Source organism: Primulina tabacum, chromosome 9, assembly GCF_025594145.1.
Source record: "Primulina tabacum isolate GXHZ01 chromosome 9, ASM2559414v2, whole genome shotgun sequence".
Taxonomy (NCBI): domain Eukaryota; kingdom Viridiplantae; phylum Streptophyta; class Magnoliopsida; order Lamiales; family Gesneriaceae; genus Primulina; species Primulina tabacum.
In genome coordinates, this window is record NC_134558.1 from 3,229,637 (window position 1) to 3,250,108 (window position 20,472).

The 20,472-nt window shown below is 32.9% G+C and overlaps 1 protein-coding gene across 1 annotated transcript; it reads left to right on the forward strand.

The window, feature by feature from the left end:
* Positions 1–12,731: 12,731 nt before the first annotated feature.
* Positions 12,732–14,720, forward strand: LOC142556437 (uncharacterized). Its single transcript, XM_075667897.1, has 3 exons — positions 12,732–13,497; positions 13,586–14,050; positions 14,251–14,720. Exons 1-3 carry the CDS (start codon positions 13,059–13,061, stop codon positions 14,466–14,468), a joined length of 1,122 nt encoding a protein of 373 aa, XP_075524012.1. The 5' UTR covers positions 12,732–13,058; the 3' UTR covers positions 14,469–14,720.
* The last annotated feature ends 5,752 nt before the right edge of the window (positions 14,721–20,472 follow it).

The following is a 20,472-nucleotide window of genomic DNA, read 5'->3' on the forward strand; positions in this document are numbered from 1 at the left end:
ACCTGTAACATTTTTTTATGGTATTTAAGGCCATTGAAGAGGCCATAAACATGGCTTAAAACCTCCCATTTTCTAACCTATAAATACCCCCTAGAGTTGAAGGAAATCACACCAAAACAAAGCACAAAGCTGTCCATTTTCGAGCTCCTCATCTGCTATTCTCGAGCCTCGATTTACCTCCATTCTACCCACATGATGTCCCAAGTTTTGAGCTGAAGTTGCTGCTCAAGTGCTGCCAATATCCGAAATCCCTTCAGCTTGTTCGAAATTCCAGCTACATTTCAAGCCAAGTTGCTGTCAAGATTCTTTTCGATTTTGAACTGGAAAGAATGTTGTGTATCTTGAATTTCCAGCAAGCAATTTGAGTAAGGTTCTGCCTTGTATTGTCCGTTTTCAAAGCAGAGATCCTTTTCCAAGTCGTGAACAGATTTTGAACCAAGTCTTGTACGAGTTCGAGCGAGTTTCTCCCACAAGTTCCTCACATTTTAATACAAGAAAGAAAAAGGTAAGTGGGTTTTTTATTTTTATATCATTTTTATTAAATTTGAACATTTATATCTATGTAAGTAGGTTTTTGAATAACTAAATATTTGGCACACTTATAATTCTTTTAAGTGTGTTTTTGATGAATAATGTTTATATAGAATTTACACACTTATAATTCTTTTAAGGGTGCTTTAGATAAATATTTTAAATACAAATTTGCACACTTATAATTCTTTTAAGTGGGCTTAGTTATATTTTTAAAATAAAATAATAATAATTTATGTATGTTTTTGAAAATTCGATCGGCATCATATATTCGTTTCTATTTGTTATGAAAATCCTTGAACAATTTTTTGTTTGATATTAGTTATAATATTTGAAAGAATGTTTGAAACATTTGAAATGCACTGTAATGATTCGAATTAGAAATGACAAGGAAATTCTGACATTTGATATGTTTTGTTAAAGGCACTGATGCGGTGGGATATAATAATCGTTCATTTGGCCTCACCCCTTAGAGGAGTAACATATAGGGAACTTATAGTAAACCATGAAAATGAGATGATTTTCAGTGCTATGTTTGTATTTTGTTCGTATTCGATTCAACATGCTTATTATTGAAATTATAATAATGTATTTATACATTTATAACCTTGATATTTGTTATGCACGATCGACCCCTCATTTACTGAGTATTTTCTCAAATACTCATCCCTTACATTCTCAACCCATATAAAAATGAGGAACAAATCGAATATAAAGAACAAGAATATTTTTAGGAATAATGATGAAGCCAATCCAATTCAAGACAAGTCTTGCTATTCTGTCATTTTGTTATATTATCTTGTTTTATGCTTGCATATTTCGTTTTAATCGCATTGTAAAGACAATTATTTATTTATGAAATAGACTGGTTATTTTGATTGCTACTAGGCTTGTTGTTTTGCAATTTTGTGATTGTTAAACAATGCCGGTGTCGTCTAACTCCAATCTCGGGGCGTGACATAATCACATACCATCGACCAGAACTTGTTGAACTACATCTAAATTTCACCAGAAGGACCATCTGGATCGATGACAACTGGAGCTCGTCAAATTGTCGCCTGAACTTCTTCCGACGAACAATGTATGAAGTTATTCTGAAGTTAAAATAATTTTGATTTGTAACTCGAATGGTCAGTCAGATCGATAGAGACTATGCTATTATGCAACGTATAAAATGTCTATGACCCGTGGAGGCAAATCCTGGGGGAAAAATTTGATGGGCCGACTAAGGTAATATATTTTAGATTTTTTTCGTAACAAATCAAGATTTTTCTCGACTGATAAATTGCTGAGACGAAAAATAGTGGATCCCCACCAAGTAAATAATTTAATGTGGTTAAATTAATAATTTGTATTATCTTCTGTCTATGATCTATTTTTCCCCTAGGCTTCATGCATGGCATCTGCTTCTTCTAACGAGTTTTTGTCAGGTCGCTGTTTTTTGACCATTAGTTTCTGTTTCCCACAGAAATATATAATACTCTGAATACAATCTGCAATATATAATACAAGTATTTTTTTATGTAATTTATACGGTTTCTTATTTTTCAATTGTAATTTCTTTCACGTGAGTGTCGACGTAACATCAAACACATCATCAATGTTTGTCGATATATCATCATTTTCGGTTTATATATCATTATTTTTCGGTGTCATATCATAACTCCGATGAAAAATGATTAAATAAAAAAATGAAAATTCGATAGCTAAAACCGTAATAACACAAAAAAATGAAAAACACGCAAGTAAAATACATTGTAAAGGGATAGTGAAAAGCTATATTAAGTTGGGAATAATGAAGGCTAATATAATAAAGTTTGATGGTGACAATAACACTTGCCCCACTCGGGAACCGTGCTTTTAGGACAAAGCTAACTGACTTCCATTGTTTCATATCTAATTTTGATTGTGTGTGCTGGAAATTGATGATGTTTTGTTGTTCTTATCTCTGTGCTTTTGGCATCGCTGATAGAATCCCATTCACAACATTTTGTCTACTTAGTCTCGTGTGTGTGCATATATATATATATATATAGACGACCCAATCTTATCGAAATTTGCGTGAAAAGTAATATTTTTCGCATAAAAAATAAATTTTTTCGTAGCTTGAGTGAGGTTAGAAATTCATCTCACAAATTAACTCGTGAGACGTTTCATAGGAGTTTTTGTGTATGTATAATAAAAAAATAAAAACATGTTTGTGGCGATTTAGTTTGGGTCTTATTATTTTTGTTTTTTCATTTTGTCACTTCTCAGAATCTATATTATGGTGTATTAATTGATGGGTTTTTAATTTTTCATTTTCTTAAGGTGGGATCGAAGAGATTTTGTATACATATATCTCTTACATGTACTTAAATGTATATAGTGTTTTTAAAAAATAAAATAAAATTTCACGTGGTTCCAAAATAACACAGCGTACAGAATCTCGTGGAATCAATCGTACTTTTATGTTGTGGGTCATTCTATATATTTTCTATCCCATCCTTATGTTTTTCAAAAACATGATATAGATAGATGGGTAAATAATATTAAAAAATCGTTTGATTAATGAGATGAGATGATTCAAAACGAGATAATAAATTAAAATATTGATACTCACGGGAAATTTAGGGTTCGATTCCAGCAAGTGTCACTAGTCTAGACGCAGGTTTCAAATTTGTCCCGAGCCTGAAATCACGAATAAGACCGTTAGAAGGAGGCCAGGAGGGTGTCCTGGTGTAGCCCTTCTGACGCTCAAGTCAGAGACTGAGGATATAAGTGGAGAGCGGCTAGACACCCAAATCTGATATTTATAGGAGAATACATGGGCCCTGATGGGCTTTCCATCTTGATTAGAGATGGGCTAGGGGCCCCACATGTGATCTGAGCCTAGTGGGCCCATGGGGTATCACCAGTCTCCCCTTCCCGAGTCGAACTGAATCATAGGTTCGAAGTTCGATTAGTTGCATTGTCCTTGGTTTGCAATATGCGAGTTGTGCAGTTTTCCCCTGCTGCTCACAGTAGTCTCCATAAGTTTGAAAACAAATCAAATCACAATCCTGTTCTGAAGGGAAAGATCTGGTCCGGACGCCCATTCTCTCCTCACCTGCTGCACGCCCCTTGCTCAATACACGCCGCCGTGCACGCCTCGCCATCTCGCTTGTAGCCGCACGCCTTCACCCGACAGCATCTCGCCCCTAACCTCGCCCCATGGCTAGCAGCGCCTCGCCCCACGAGCTCTCGCCCTTCCTCACCTATCCCCGCCCCGACACGTTAGCATCGCTCGCCCCTCGCCTATAACCATCTCGCCCCACGAGCTCTCGCCCTTCGCCCATTCCTGCCTGACACACTAGTAGCGCTCGCCCCTCGCCCATCCAGCCTCGCCTCCCCTTCACAAAGTCGCCCTTCAACAGCCTTGCTGCTTGCCCCTGTCGGCTCTCTCCTCGCCTTCATCCACTGCCGCACATCGCTTCACTCGCCCCTTGCCTAGGGCTCGCCCCATGCCCGCCCACACACCAGCTCGCCCCTCGCCAGCCGCACGCTCGCCCCTCGCCAGATGCTCGCTCTCCCACTCGCCCCTCGCCAGCCGCAAGCTCGCCCCTTGCCAGTTCGCCCCACGCCTCCCTTCATAGCTACCTCACCTTCGCCCAGCATGCTTCGCACGCTCAGCGCGCGCCTCGCCCTCCCGCAAGCTCGCCCAACTCGCCGCGCGCCCGCGCGCTCTCGCCCTCCCGTAAGCTCGCCCCCAGCGCATGTCTCTCCCTCGCGCCGCTTTGCCGAGTGCATGCTCGCCCTGTCTCGCACACCCAGCCCTCACTCTCGCCTAGCACAGCGCCTCGCACTCTCCCATCTCCCGCAGCCCTTGGTTCCCTTCGCTTGGGAGGGGCTGTGTCTCTTCAATCCTGCTCTGCTGGCCCTCAACATTTTCCTCTCGCTCCTGGCGAGTGGCCAGCTCTTCAACGAACATAGATCCTTGGTTCCTCTTCATAGCCTCATCCAGTGTCCGAGTGATAAATTGGCCCAACTGCTCCAGGGTCGAGTTCCCCTCATTTTCATTAGGACGGGGTTGCTCGGCCCTGGTCTCTTGACGAGGTTGTTCAGTTCTCGTCTCCTGACGGGATTGTTCCTGCCTCGCCTCATCATTAGACTGTTCGGGTTCCCTCTGAGGACGCGATGATGCTGAGTTAACTCTTCTGCTCCCTCTCCTCCCTACCATCTCTACGTCTCAACTCAAATTTTCCCACAGATGGCGCCAAGTGATACCCACGGGAAATTTAGGGTCCAAATCCAGCAAGTGTCACTAGTCCAGACGTAGGTTTCAAATTTGTCTCGAGCCTGAAATCACGAATAAGACCGTTAGAAGGGGGCCAGGAGGGTGTCCTGACGTAGCCCCTCCGACGCTCAAGTCAGAGACTGAGGATATAAGTGGAGAGCAGCTAAGGATGCTGCTGAAAAACAATATATTGAGTGAATGAATGAGACACCCAAACCTGGTATTTATAGGAGAATACATAAGCCCTAATGGGCTTTCCATCTTGGTTGGAGATGGGCTAGGGGCCCCACATGTGGTCTGAGCCTAGTAGGCCCATGGGGTATCAAATGTAATAAACATAGTTTTTTAACTCTGATACGAGATGATACGAGATGATACGAGAATTTTAAATTTCATCTTTTCACAACAGTGTTATATAGTCAGGGGGTGGACGCGTCCCATAAAATTTTTTTTTTTGCTATGTGTTAACTTTTTTAGAAACTAAATATATTACTAAATGCACCCCTCAAATAAAAATTTAAATTTTTATTTGCTCTGTGTTATTTTAAATTTTTTTAATATGTGTTAATTTTATGGGACTCATTTGATGTTTTTAGATGCAAAATTAATATACTTTGCTTGAATTACATCATCGCGTTTGAGATAAATCTTACTGGTAGAATTAGGAGAAGTGAGAAAAGTCGATTTAAACCTCGTTTCTTGTTGTTATGAAATATGGTTGAACAAAGCATTGAATTTTTTTTAGGTAACAGGCGAACTCGCAATCGCTATCGTAGGTGTTAATTGGATAAACTCTTGAGCTGAAGACATTAGCCTGCAAATCACGTAAACCATAGTATAAAAGGTTTGAAAATTTTGAGGGGAAATTGATAAATTGGTCTATAGTTTTGCCACTTTTGATTTTTGATCGGATTTCTTTCACCTTTGATTTGCATCCAGTACATTTTCATATGTAGTCATTTTATCTTTTTTTACCCAATTTCCACTAAAGTTGTTGAAGTGATATTTTTCTTTTGTGACATGTAAAATTTGAATGGTAGGTTTTGTCACATTACACATAATTTGAAATTTAATGTACACATCAATTTTTATTACAGGGAAAGTGAGCAACTCTTATCTCCCATATTCATCGACTGAGAGAGAAACAAATCCCTATTTTTTCAGAAAAAATCTCCAATTTTCTGAGATAAATGAAGCTATTTTACAAAAAATGCAGATTCAAGCTACGTCTGATCTTCATCTACCACGACCTAAATATGGTATGCGATCTTTAATCCTTATGTGTCTCTAAATTTTGTACTCTTTTCCTCCCGGTAAAAACTTGTGTGAGACAGTCTTACGAGTCGTATTTTGTTAGACATGTCTCTTATTTGTGTTATCCATGAAAAATTATTACTTTTTATGTTAAGAGTATTATTTTTTATTGTAAATATCGGTAGAGTTAACCTGTCTCACAGATAAAGATTGGTGAGACCGTCTCACAAAAGACTTACTCTTTCCTCCCATATGCCTCGACTTTATTCTTTAATCGTTATCACATCATATTCTTGTTTGTTTTGTCGTAATAATTTTCCGTTCGTTTTTTCATGAAATATTTTTTTTATGTATATGTAGATCTAAAAAAATGCTCTTGAATGTGATTGTTCACTGTGGAGACAAGTTCCGTGTAGAATATCATCATGTACATAAGTTCGATTATTATGATGTCAACATGTTAATTTTACACTACTTTAAAATTGTTATACTCTTTTTCCACATTCATATAACATTCCTCCTCGAGAAAAAGATGACATCTAATATCATGTAAAATATCTTCTATTCTTATTAGAAATTTAGGAATTTGTTGAGAAAAAATTAGGAATTTGCTTCTCAAGATAAAAGCTGATGTCGATAAATATGAGACGGAAGATGTGATGAATATTTTAAATTTCACATTATGTGTGATGCGATAAAATCCACAATTCAAAATATACATGTCACCAAAGAAAAATGTCAATTCAGTAACGTGGTAGAAATCAAGTAAAAAAATAACTAAATATCTAAATAATAGAAAGATATTGAACCTAAATATAAAGTGATAAATATATCGTACCAAAAACGAAAAAAAAAAAAACAAATTTAAAGACCAATTTATCAATTTTCTCAAATTTTGACATTATATGTTGCTCCCATTTTTAGATAGCATTTTTTTACTAGATTAAAATATTTTTTTTCATTAAAAAAATTGTTTTTTATAATCATATTCTTGTCAGATGTACTCAATCATGTTATTATTTTGTACCATGGCAATTATTGTACTTATATTTATATTTTTTATAATTAAAAATAATAATTTTTGCCCCCCTTTAATTTATTTTCTGGCTCTATTCAATATAAGTAAATAGAGATGTAATAAATAACATGCGAACTGCATGCGTATTACAAGTTCGATTTTCATGTGCATGATAATAATATAAATATAATCCTTATTCTATCTCGAAATAGATAACTGATTTTCAACCATTAACTTTATATATTTTTATAAACTTGTCGAGTTTGTTGTAATTACATTCGAGGAAAACTGTAATGTTAGTTCTATATATGTGTATTGTCTGTTTTTTTATCATCAATATTATCAAATTTCAATCTTGGACTGCTATTATTGTTATTTTGGAAATTTCAATTTTTTTCAACGTGGCGCTAACGTAGTACCTATATGGTTCTAATATGACATTGGTTTATAAGTATCATATTATCACTTTTGATGAAAAATGCAGAATGCCAAAAATTGAAATATACAGGACAAACTGAAATAGAACAGTAAAGACATCAAAATTTCAAACAACAATTATATATTATCATAATTGTAGTTTTTCTTTACATAATTGAAGAAACAACTCAAAATGTTAGATTTTCTGTACATAATTGAAGAAACGTCAAATGAGCGATGATTGGATTAAAAAGAGACATGACACTGGTTTGTAAGTATCATATTATCACTTACGATGAAAAAATTCAAAATGCCAAAAATTGAAATACACAAGACAAACTGAAATTGAACAATAAAGATGATCACAAACATTTATTGTCAAAATGTTAGATTTTCTTTACATAATTGAAGAAAAGTCAAATGAGCATGGTAAACTCACTCTTTTTCTCATTTTTATAGGGACTTCTGTACCAGAAACAATGATATCTCCAATGCAGATAGGCATGGCGGAACTTTCCTAGGCTGCCCACACCGACGCGACGAAGCCAAAAATTTGACATATTTAGGCTAAAAGTATTATTAATAAAATAAAAAATGTTACATTTTAATTAATTTCAATATCATTAGATTTTATGAACTAAAATCTTAATTTTCTGGGCTGTTTTTTTTTTTATTTGGATTACCTGAACTAAATACAAAAAATTTAATTTTATGAGCTTTATTTTTCTTTTTCTATTTGAGATATCTGAGCTAAAAGCAACGTAAAAAATTAAAAATAGAATAGCCGACTCGAGCTACAGGCCACGTACGCATACATTTGACTTCGCCCTTGCCCTTGGCCAGGAAAAAATTTATTTTTTAAATATCAAATTGCACATCTTTATTCAATTTAATCAATTTTATGAAAATAATAAATTATCTTAATAATGATTAAGTTATTGTGGACCGCTTATTATTCTAAACTTAACCATCTTTCTTCATATTTTATATAATATTTTTAAGAAAATATATCATATATTATTATAAAATCACAAAAAATTACTTTTAAGTAAATAATCAAATTGTTAATAATAATATATTTTATATTAATTCTATCAATTACGACTGCGACTATACATAGAGAAAGACTTTTGGTTCAAACGAGTGATGACTTGATGAATGATAGGCCTTTTGTTTATATAGAGAGAAATATTTCTAATAGTTGATAATGACACTATTGTAAAATGTTTCAAAATATATATACTCGAAAAGATCAATTATAAGATAATTATTTTGTGTTGTTAACTTATATATGATTAAAATATTATTACTTATTTATTTTAATATATTATTGTCTATACTAAACTATAATACTAATTTCATCTATGCGGACATATTGTACACACGTGCGATTGTAAGATTCTAATATATATATATATATATATATATATATATATATATATATAGTGAAAATGATAGTGAGATGTAGGGATGTAAATGAATCAAACCTTTTGCGAGCTATTCGAAGCTCGGCTCGATAAAAGCTCGTTTGAGTTTGTTTTTTAATCGTATCAAACCAAGCTCAAGCTCAAGCTCGATTTCGAGCTTGAAAAATTAATCAAACAAAGCTCAAATTTAAGGATATTCGTCACGTGAACTCACAAACATGTTAGATAATATGCTCGCGATTTCGAGCTCGACTCGTTTAGATAGCTCGTAAGCTCAAACTTGGCTCATTTGTTGAGTTGACAAATAAAAATATTAGTACTGATGTCAATAGAAGGAATTTAAGTATTAAATGAGTGAAATTATTGCAAATTTATTTATATGGTGATATCAGTGTTTGACGAATATTTGTTATCTGGATGCTAGATGTATTATTTTGGGATATTCAATGATATAATTAGTTTATGTTTTTTTTATTTGTTATTTTTTTCATTTTGGTTATTTATGAATGAATTTACATTTTTATGTCTAATTTAAAATTATATTATAATTATATTTAATTTTTAACAAGCTCGAATCAAGTTCAAACTCGAGCTCAATTCTACGCTTTACGAGCTCAAAAACGAGCCGAGCTCAAGCCGGGCTTGTTAAACATGGTAAACAAGCTATTAATGAATCAAGCTCGAGCTCGGTTTGATTAACATGATTAATGAGCTTTTAACGAATAGAACTCGAGTTTTTCTCAAGCTTAATAATTTCTAGACAAACCAAGCACGAGCCTGATAATAGAAGTTTGAATCGAGCTCGAGCCAAACTCAAGTCTCAAACAATCTTAAACGAACCAAACCCAAGTCTTATACTGTTTGGTTTGGTCCGGTTTGGTTTGGTTAAAGATATTTGACTCATGAGCTCGCAAACACATTCGTTAATGAGGCTCTCGAGCTCGGCTTGTTTATGTTGCTCGTAAGCTCGAGCTAGGTTCGTTTATGTATTTAGTTATTATGTTATTCGTTTTGATTATTTATGAATGAATTTATATCTTTATGTCTGATTCAAAATTAGTTCATAGATATATTTAATTTTTAACAAGCTCAAACTTGAACTCAATTTTATACTTTACAAGCTCAAAAATGAGCCTAATTCAAGCAAGATTTGTTAAACATGCATGATAACGAGCTATTAATGAACCATGTTCGAGCTCAGCTTGATTAACATGATAAACGAGATTTTAACGATCCGAGCTCGAACTTTTCACGAGCTTAATAATTTCAAGACAAGTCGAGCTCGAGCCTTATGATAAAGGCAAAAACTTGTGTGAGACGGTTTCACGGGTCGTAATTTGTGAGACGTGTCTCTTATTTGGGTCATCCATAAAAAATATTAATTTTTATGCTAAGAGTATTACTTTTTATTGTGAATATCGGTAGGATTGACCCGTCTCACAGATAAAGATTCGTGAGACCGTCTCAGAAGAGATCTACTCTTCGATAAAAGCTCGAATCGAGCTCGAGCTCGCTCTATCAATCTTAAACAAGTCAAGCTCAAGACTGATACTGTTTGGCTTTGTTAATCGTTTAAATCCTTAATAATACATATCACCCCAGCAAGGAAAAGAATAATCAATCTATTCACATATAAATTTTTTTTAAAATAAAAAATGGGTAACTCTTCATTTTTAATTTTTTCTTGCCATTTTAATTTTTATCATGTCAATCAAAATAATATCTATCTCCTTTGCATTTTCTTAGCTCAAAAAACTTCACTATTAAAAAAAAACACAGAATATATAAAAATCACTACATAGTTCTACTACAAAAATTGTAACTTATAGCAGTCCACTTTGCACAAATTTTTACAAATCGTCAATGGGAAAATTGGTTCATAAATTGTCATTGTTTTCAATTTTCGTTCTAGGATTTGTCCAAGTTGAGTATTGAAGGGAAATATAATTTCCATATGAAATTTATTTCTCAAGATATATTTTCCTTGTTGATGTGATATTTAATATTTAATTATGATTTTGTCTTTCTAGATAATTATGTTAAGATTTTATTGTAATATAATATCTTCCTTAAATCTAATTTCATTCTTGATAAAATTATATGGAATATTAGGTTTGTCTTTTTTAAATATTATATTTATGATAAATATCTTGAAGATATGATATTATTGATTTAACTGTTGATTTCTTTATTTTGTAGATTTCATTGTGAGATGAATTGAATTATAAATAAGAGAGATGGAGATTAAAAAAAGCATTGAGAGAGAGACGAAGAGAAATTCAGAGAATTTTAGTGTAAGAGAATTTTCGTGGAAGAGATTTTCGTGGGAGTTCTTCGTGAGAGATTTTTGTGGCGGTCTCTTCTCTCGATCAAATATACACGTACTTGTCCACGTAATAGATTTCAGAGAAATATTTATTCAAGAGACGTGTTGTTTTGAAGAGTGCAGATACTGCGTGTTGCCTTGAATGTTGGGGACATCTGCAGACAACATCCGTAACGAACTTGGCTGAAGATCGTTTTCGTGACTCCTCTTTTGGCATCACGTTTTTTGCTTTCTTAGTTGATGTTTTATTATTGTTGGTTGTTTAGAAAACTTTTATTTTCTCAACGTGTTGAGGAAATTGATTTTAGTCTCAATCACTAGTGATAGGTTTTTGTAAACAGTTAAGTTTTCTAATGATTAATTTTTGCCCTGAGGCACCGCGCAAGTATTTATACTTGTGCAAATTTAGTCTTGTCCATCTATTTATTTAAAGTGAATTTGTATTACAAAATATAATATTCCGCTGCATGTTATCTTAAATGTTATAACATTTGACACAATACTTAATTCTGATAAAACACAAATTTACAATTTTACACTACTGTTGATATATCTATTCACATCTGTCGAACAAGATTTCTTACAAGTATTAATTGTATAAATTTTTTTTGTTGATTATTAGTCATATTCGTCGAATGATGTTGGAAAATACCAACATAAATGACAATTGAAAATGATGATGTGACATTGAAAAATTATCGACATATTTTATGTCATGTCCGCGATCCAGCAAAATAAGATTAAAAAAAAAATAAAGTTACAGAACCAAGACCTAATTTTAACGAGTTAAAAGACTTATATGACTAGTTCCCTCCAAAATTCATACGAGTACTCCATTTTTTAAGTTTTCTTTTACAAAGTTAATATTTAATTTTATATTTCGCTACTAATTAAATTAACCCGACATTTAAGAAGAAGAAGCCAAATACTTGAATAACTTATTTGAAATAACAATTTAAAGTACATGAAATATTTTATATATGTATAAAATTAATCTGTACACATTAACCTCTCAAATAAATGTCTGAACCTACCCCTAAAGATTATCATCACATTTACTCAAATTCTAACTTGTTGTTCCCCTTTCATTCAAATAATATAATTTAAAAGAAATTATATATTATTAACTGAGATTTACAGAAATAAGAATAGAGAATATTTTAGAAAATTATTTTTAGTCATATAATTTATACATTTTTCATGATATCGATTAATTTGCACGCTAATTAATCCACTATCTTACACTTTCTTTCAATTACATATCTTTTTTATCGAAGTGCTGATAATATGTTAGCAATATCTGTTGCCATGTAATGTTTTTTAGTGTCATGTCAGATATCCGATTAGTAAAATAGTAAATGAAAAAATCAACGAAGATTAATAGTGTGAATTTACGGACAAAAAGTAAAAAAAAAAATTATATATAATGGACAAAAATGGTAATTTTTCCCAAAAAAAGCACCTATAGGTAATTAGACAATTTTTTTGGGGTAATAATTGGACAAATTTTATGTCATGAGATAGCTAGCTCGGACACAAATGTTTTTGCCAATGGCGATCCATGTAAAGGTTTCTGTTACAAATACTTTCTTCTGTTCCAAACTTTCCACAATCCCACAGAGGAAATCCCACTTCATTTTCATTTTCCTTTCTGCTAAATATCCCACAATCTGCCAAACGTCTCCCTTCTTCCCAAAATCTTTTACTTCCCCCTTTTTCTTCTCATAATCTGATCATCTACGGTGATGGATGACTTCGTAACAGTATTATAGCAGCAGCACCGGTCAGAAGTTGAAGTAAAACAAAAAGAATGAATTGAAAAAGAAATTCATGGATTGCAGTGATTGCATTATATATTCGCCAAAAGGGACGTCGAATTACAATAGCCCCAATTATTATCAGTCTTGTTCTTCTTCCTCTGGTAAATTAGGATATCCAATGGTGGGAATGGTGTTTGCAGATATGGGCATTCTTTCAATTAACCAAAACTCCGAGTTTTCCTCGCAAGGAAAGGATCATTCATCTCCATGTGATGGGAAAGACTCTGATTCTTTCGATCTGAACGCGAGTTTAATTCATGAAGAAGATCAAGAATCCAACATGCATGCATTGAGCAGTTGCAAAGACTCGAATGAACATACTGGGAAATCGAAACACTGTGCCAGAGGACACTGGAGGCCTGCAGAAGATACAAAGCTTAAAGAACTCGTAGCGTTATACGGCCCGCAGAACTGGAATCTTATTGCAGAGAAGTTGGAAGGAAGATCAGGTTCTTTAATTGATCAACTTCTTCTCTTTTTATCCTTTTTTTTTTTCATTTTTTGGGTTTTTGTTCAGTACCTTGTTTTTATGAATAGGGAAAAGCTGCAGGTTGAGGTGGTTTAACCAGTTGGATCCAAAGATTAACAGAAGGGCTTTCACAGAAGAGGAAGAAGATAGATTAATGGCTGCCCACAGATTGTACGGCAACAAGTGGGCGATGATAGCGAGGCTCTTTCCTGGAAGAACAGACAATGCCGTTAAGAATCATTGGCATGTTGTAATGGCGAGGAAATATAGGGAGCAATCCAGTGCGTATAGGAGGAAAATGGGGCAGTTTGTTTTCAAGAAAATGGAAGATGGTGACGATGTTTCCCTCATTAACAGTGGCTCTGCAGCCATGAAAGCCGAGCCTCCATTCCCTACTTATTTCTACGGTGGTGGTGGTGGTGGTGTTCTCTGCGGTTCTGTTAGTTCAAATCACACGGCAGCTGGCGGCGGCGGAACTCCTAGAAACAATGGGTATTGGGCGGCGGCGGAAACATCTCATGGTTTCTTTCCTGGTGGGCCTTCTGATTACATTTTCCGACCGCAACAAAGTTCTCCCACAAATTTCATCAAACTAGTTACCTAGTTTTTCACAAATTTGCAAAAGAAATATCGGACCAAATTAATCAAAAGATGGAAATCGCGATAAGACAAATGAATTATAATAAGAAACATAATCTTGTCAACCCATCTGATTACTTGTTTTACACTGCAGGCCAGGAAACAAATGAGATGAATATTTTCAACACATCGAGATCTTGGAACGAAATCACCAACCACGCCCAATTATTCACCTCAATTGAACATGCAAATTATAATTACTCCACCGATCATTTCAGACCATCATCTCAAGAAATCTCGGCCGTCGATTCTGCTGAAGATCAAGGAATTGCACCAAAATTCATAGACTTTCTTGGAGTCGGAGCCTCGTGACACGGGAAAGAAATCGAAGAGTGAAAGGTCTTTGGTTTTTTTTTTGCTGTCAAATAATATGCCAGATTCAGTATGTTAAGTTTCTTGCTAATGTGACAGCCATTTTGTTTTGAGTTTCTGGGATGGAAATCACCGGTAGAGATTCTTTGAGTTGGATGACATAAAAATGGCCATTTTGATGCCTATTTCCTCTTACTTTACATGGAAAATTGTCTCGAAATGTGTCACACTGAGGTCATGTCACTTTATTGTCTAACACTTGATATGTTTCATTATTTGGAGTATTATATTTGAGTAGGTATCTTGTCAGACGATCTCACGAATATTTATCTGTGAGACGGGTCAAGCCTACCGATATTCACAATAAAAAATATTACTCTTAGCATAAATTTTTTTTTTCATGGATAACCCAAATGAGATATCCGTATCATAAAATACGACCTGTGAGACCGTCTCACACAAATTTTTGTCATAACAAAATAGATAAATAAAAATTCTTTGACAAGGTTGTCTTTTCTTGAAATTTCAATAAACATAAAAATTGTGACGATTTCAATTTTTATTTAAAATTTTATAATTTTTAATGTGTTTACTATGAGTTTAAAAAGGATATAGAACTTATTATCGATATTCAAATAGCGTATAATGATTATATGTTTAGGAGGATATTTGGAAACATGCAACTTATAATTTGTTTTAAAAAAGTCATAATATTTTAATATATCATAAAAACCAAAATATCCCCACAAATTTTATAATATTTCTATTATAAATTCTTACAATAATTTAATAAAGACTGAAAGTCTAAATTTTTCTCTCAAATTTTTTTCTCATTCCCCAAAATGACAAGAATTTAAAATAATTTAAATTTTAAACATCGACAACTATTATTATTTTAGTGTTGATATTCTTTTTTTTAGCTACATGTAAAATTTTCAATATTACAGAAACTATTCGAAAGAATTTTTTTATACATTAAATAATATGTAATGATGACATACACTCAAATAAAATAATTTATTACAGATAAATTTTTTGAGGAGAATTCGTTACTAATATTTTTCTCAACTTTTGCTCAGACATATTAAAGTTAAGATCAAATTATTAAATATTATTTTCTTAATTATTCAGAAAATATTGTCCATTAAATTTTTTATACTATGAACTATTTTTTTTACTATAAACTAATTTTAATATTTATGATAATATTCTAAAACTATATTCTGTTAAAAATATGTGCATTGTTTTCATATTATGGTGTCATTTTTAATCATTACAACAATAAAAATATTTTATAATACCAAATAAATCAATATCTTTAAGTTGTTTAAAATAAATTAACTGAAATATCTTAACAACTTATTTTATAAATACGGTCATACAACTTATTATCTCCTAAAACATCTTATAAGATGTAAAAAATTGCAAAATGTTTTAAATAAGTTAAGTCAAATTCTTTCTAAGATCGAGTAATACAACAAACAATAATGAGATTATTTCTTTTGCATAGTTTTAATAAGAAAAACGAGGAAAGGGTTATTTTGAAGTTTTTTCATTGAGCTTTTATTCGGGATTTGTAATGGATAATTTTTTTTATATATTTATTCTTATTTAAAATCCAATTTAAAAATCGTAACAAACAAACTGATGTTTTATTGCATGAGGTCAAACATCGGTTGGCCTCTTTCCCACTTTTAACTAAATAAGAGGGTAAATTTTAGTGTGTATTTATATATATATATATATATATATATATATATTCATGCTTCACGCTAAGTTCTTGCTTAATCCCACATTTGAGAATAGTGATCATACAACTAATTCAAAAATGGTTTTTTAGGACATAACACATAAGTGTCATGAAAAAAATCCCAAATTCAAAACTTGATGTCAGTCGACCTACAAGTCATTTATATATATATTTATATTTCTTGTAATACAAAAAATGATGAAAATTTAAAATAAGCACATTTTGTGATGGTCCGCAAAAAATTGGCAAGAGATTCTGGAACCGAAAAAGCTTTTATGTAACGCATGACCAAAGATAACTGTTTTAACAATCTTTGCTCAACTCGACAAAATCTTTCACTTGGGACAATTCATGCTTCCCACATTGCGTGATAACAAGGAACTGTCATCCTGACAAGAAACACCCTCTTCTAATTGACAAAAATTCGTGTGAGACGGTCTCACAGATCATATTTTGTGAATGTATCTTATTTGGGTCATTCATGAAAAAAATATTACTTGTTATGCTAAAAGTATTACTTTTTATTGTGAATATCGGTAGGGTTGACCCGTCTCACAGATAAAGATTTGCGAAACCGTCTCACAAGAAACCTAATGCTTCTAATTTATCTTTTTAGCCCAAGTTTGGACCAATAAAATTAGTATATAAGTCAGAATATTAATTTAGAAACTAGGGATCATATCGTATGTATGCAATTCTTGTAGTCAATTCGTCATCTGAAATTAGTGTAAAACAAGGCTTCTCCCGACGATGAATATCTTTTTCTGTTTAACGTTTCGAATCAAAGCTAGTAAACACATTATTTGTTATGTACTAGTATATCTCGTGCATGTATTGTGTGTTTCTTCGTCTCTCTTTCTTGCAAAGTTTATATTTGAATTATCTAAATTATTATATAAAAAATTGCAATATAATTGAATAAATGCAATATTGGATATAAGGATTTTCGATTATGAGGATGAATGTGAGTCTTAAAGGATCATACACATCAGAACTGAATACCCAATTAATTAAATTAATAAATATATGAGTGGAATCAAGTTGTTCGCATTTATTTTTGTGAGCAGAACATACCAGCTGTTAGATTGATCTTATGACACACAACGGAGACAACAAAAAGTTATCTCAAAGTTTACTCTGAGAGTTGTCAACAAAGACATAATAAAGATCAGTTGGTTACCTTTTTTCATCTACTATCCAAAAAATTTGAATTAACCATTGCTATATATGGAAATATACAAGGACATGTTACATTTTTTGCTTGATTAATGTCGGCTACCTAATACATCTGTGATTATCATATATATTTATTAATGTTGTGAATCGACACCTAAAAAAGGATGCATCAAAAAATGTAGAGACCAATGTTATATTGATCTTCATCAAGCATTCTAATTTCACAAAACATCTTTTACAAGATTTATTCTTAAGCTGTTCTTGCACACACAAATTTCTATCAGATCGATGAAGGATCATTTTGTGCATCTTAAATTTTCATTTATATTTTGTTTACACGAGTTGTATTATATTGTTAGAATCACTATAACTGTCAGCTGCTTGTTTCTGAACAAATAAAGTTAAGAAAAGAGTGTGCTAGAAATTCCGACTAAGCAAGCGACAAGTCTTAAGTCGGAGTGGGTTTGTACGAAGTGTTGTATTAGTCAAAATCTTCTAGTGAATAATTCTGGAAACAAAAGAAGTGGAGACGTAGAAACTTAGTCTAAGAACTTTCATAGACAAATTATCGCCTCTTATACTTACAATCACTTTTATCTTATCTGTTATCATCGGTGTTGTTGAGCTTCTAACTTGAACTAATATGTCGCACTTCCATATATTGTATTCACTTAGTAACTTGAGATATTTCCGCACTTAAATATTTTAGTAGCTTAAATTACTCAGTCTGATTGGAATATTGACTTGAGCTGTAAAGTAGCCTAAGTTTCTCATTATTTGACATAATTTTATAACAGTTCATTCATCTCCTATAAATTGTTATCTTTGATCCTAACTAGTGGTATCACAATGGTTTATTTTGATCTCTAAATATTTGATACATTAAATAGTTTCCTTTAAAAAATCTCCATGTTTTCAAAAGAATAATATGATGACTGGGAAATCCGAATGCATACACATCTATCAGCTCAAACGATGACATCACAAATGGACCGATGAAGATCATGATAGTAAACACAATTGCTTTAACAGATGATGCTTCTCAGATAGTAGAGAAACAAAGAATGATGTGGACGGTCGAGGACAAAAATAAAGCTAATATGGATAACATTGCAAAATATATACTTTATAAAACATTATACAAAAAGTTGTTTAATAAATTAAAACATGTTCAACTGTTAAAGAAATATGGAAAAAAAAAAAAAAACAAACCCAACTTTGTGAAAGAGATGACCAAACAAAGGAGAACAAGATGATGGTGGCCATTCATAAGTTCAATAACCATCAAGATGATGACCTGAGAGACGATGAACGAAATGAAAGGTTCAGTAACATAGTGACTGAGCTGGCAGCTCTTGGTATGGACTACACCAAGAGAGAAGTTGAACTTAAAGTTATGAGACCCCTACCAAGAGAATGAGACACAAAACCATAGCCATGCGAGAATCCAAATATATAAACAAGCTCGAGTTGCACTATCTATGTGCCAATCTAATGGCATACGAGTTCGAGTTCGGAACAAGAAATGAAGAAGAGCCATCTATTCTACAAGTTACAAATGCCCTCGTTACATAGGAAGATATCCATCAAAGTCAGCAGAACAGCTTAGCAATGATGCTATGTCAATATTTTTCAGGAAGTTTGGAAAAATCATGAGAAAGAATAATTCTAATTTTCAAAACTCTTATAATAAGATTATTTATAAGAAAGAATAAAAATCTTCTGATCAAACTTGTTTTAATTGTGTCAGAACATTCCACTTCATTGCTCACCATACCAGACCCAAAAAAATGACAAGAAGTCATCTAACAAAAGAAGAACCAAAGAAGAAAATAGATCCTTCATAAAGAAGAGAGAATAGAAGGTGCTGATAGTAGAAGAAATCAAGAGCAAGTGGGCTAAGACAGACTAAGAGATCACCACCTCAGATAACGACTCCAGTGAAAGTGATAAAGAGTCAATCAAGTGCTTAATTGCAGTCAATGATCTGGAATCCAACATTGATGAGGTATTTGACTTTACCTATGATAAATTTACACGATATAACTTGATCACTGCACTTCATGAGATGATTATAAATTACAAATGACTTTCGCAAACATTTGAGGAAGTCAAAAAAATATCTAACAGACAAGCCTGGTAGCTTAAGTTGTGAACAACTCGATGAGCTAAAAATTCTTAAGATTAAAGTTAAGATGCTCATGACCCTAAGTCAAATTAATAATAATTGAAAATAAATTGTTAAATAATTTGGTAAATAATTAGACAAAGTCTTCTGTTTTGCTTGGAAAAATGAAAGAATGTAAAAAACGAGCTAGTGACATATCAGACAGGCTTTGACAATTATGATTGAATCTTCCTAAACAAGTAATCAGTTGTGTTTAGAGAATGTAAATCTAAATTTAAATATTTTGTCATATCAATCACAATATATGAACATTTAGAGTCTGAAATCAAATTATTCAACCAGTCTATCAGAAGAACAAATTAATGTATTGTGGGCTTGGATATGTACAACCTGAGAGCTCTAGATCAGGCTAGCTCAAGAACAGATTAAGCAAGAATGAATATGATTCTTATTCGAAATCAAGGTTTTCTGATAAGAGTCATGCTAGAGAAAACTCTATGAAGGTAAAAAATAATAGCTATTATAATTGCAAATCAGTTCAAAAGAAATATAGGTTAACTGATCAGAAAGAAATGCCTAACCAAGATTTGTCAAACACAAACCACACAACACTGACAAGATCTCAGCACAATCACACACCCTATTTAATACACACAATGGAAGATCTGACATGATAATTTAGGTGTGGGTCTCAAAAGGACTAATATTTTATAGACCCAAATAGATGTGGGTACCAAAGTCATTTTTGATATGTGATTATAGGTACAAAAGATTGAGCTGTTGAAGAAATCAACCTTGTACCTGTAGAGTGAATGTTCAAGACATATGACAGGACATGTCAAGTTACAATATGAAATCATTGAATATCAAGGTCCGATGATCACTTTTGGAGATGACTCGAAAGTTAAACTGTGGGTAAATTTAAGATTATACATTGCAATATTGTTATC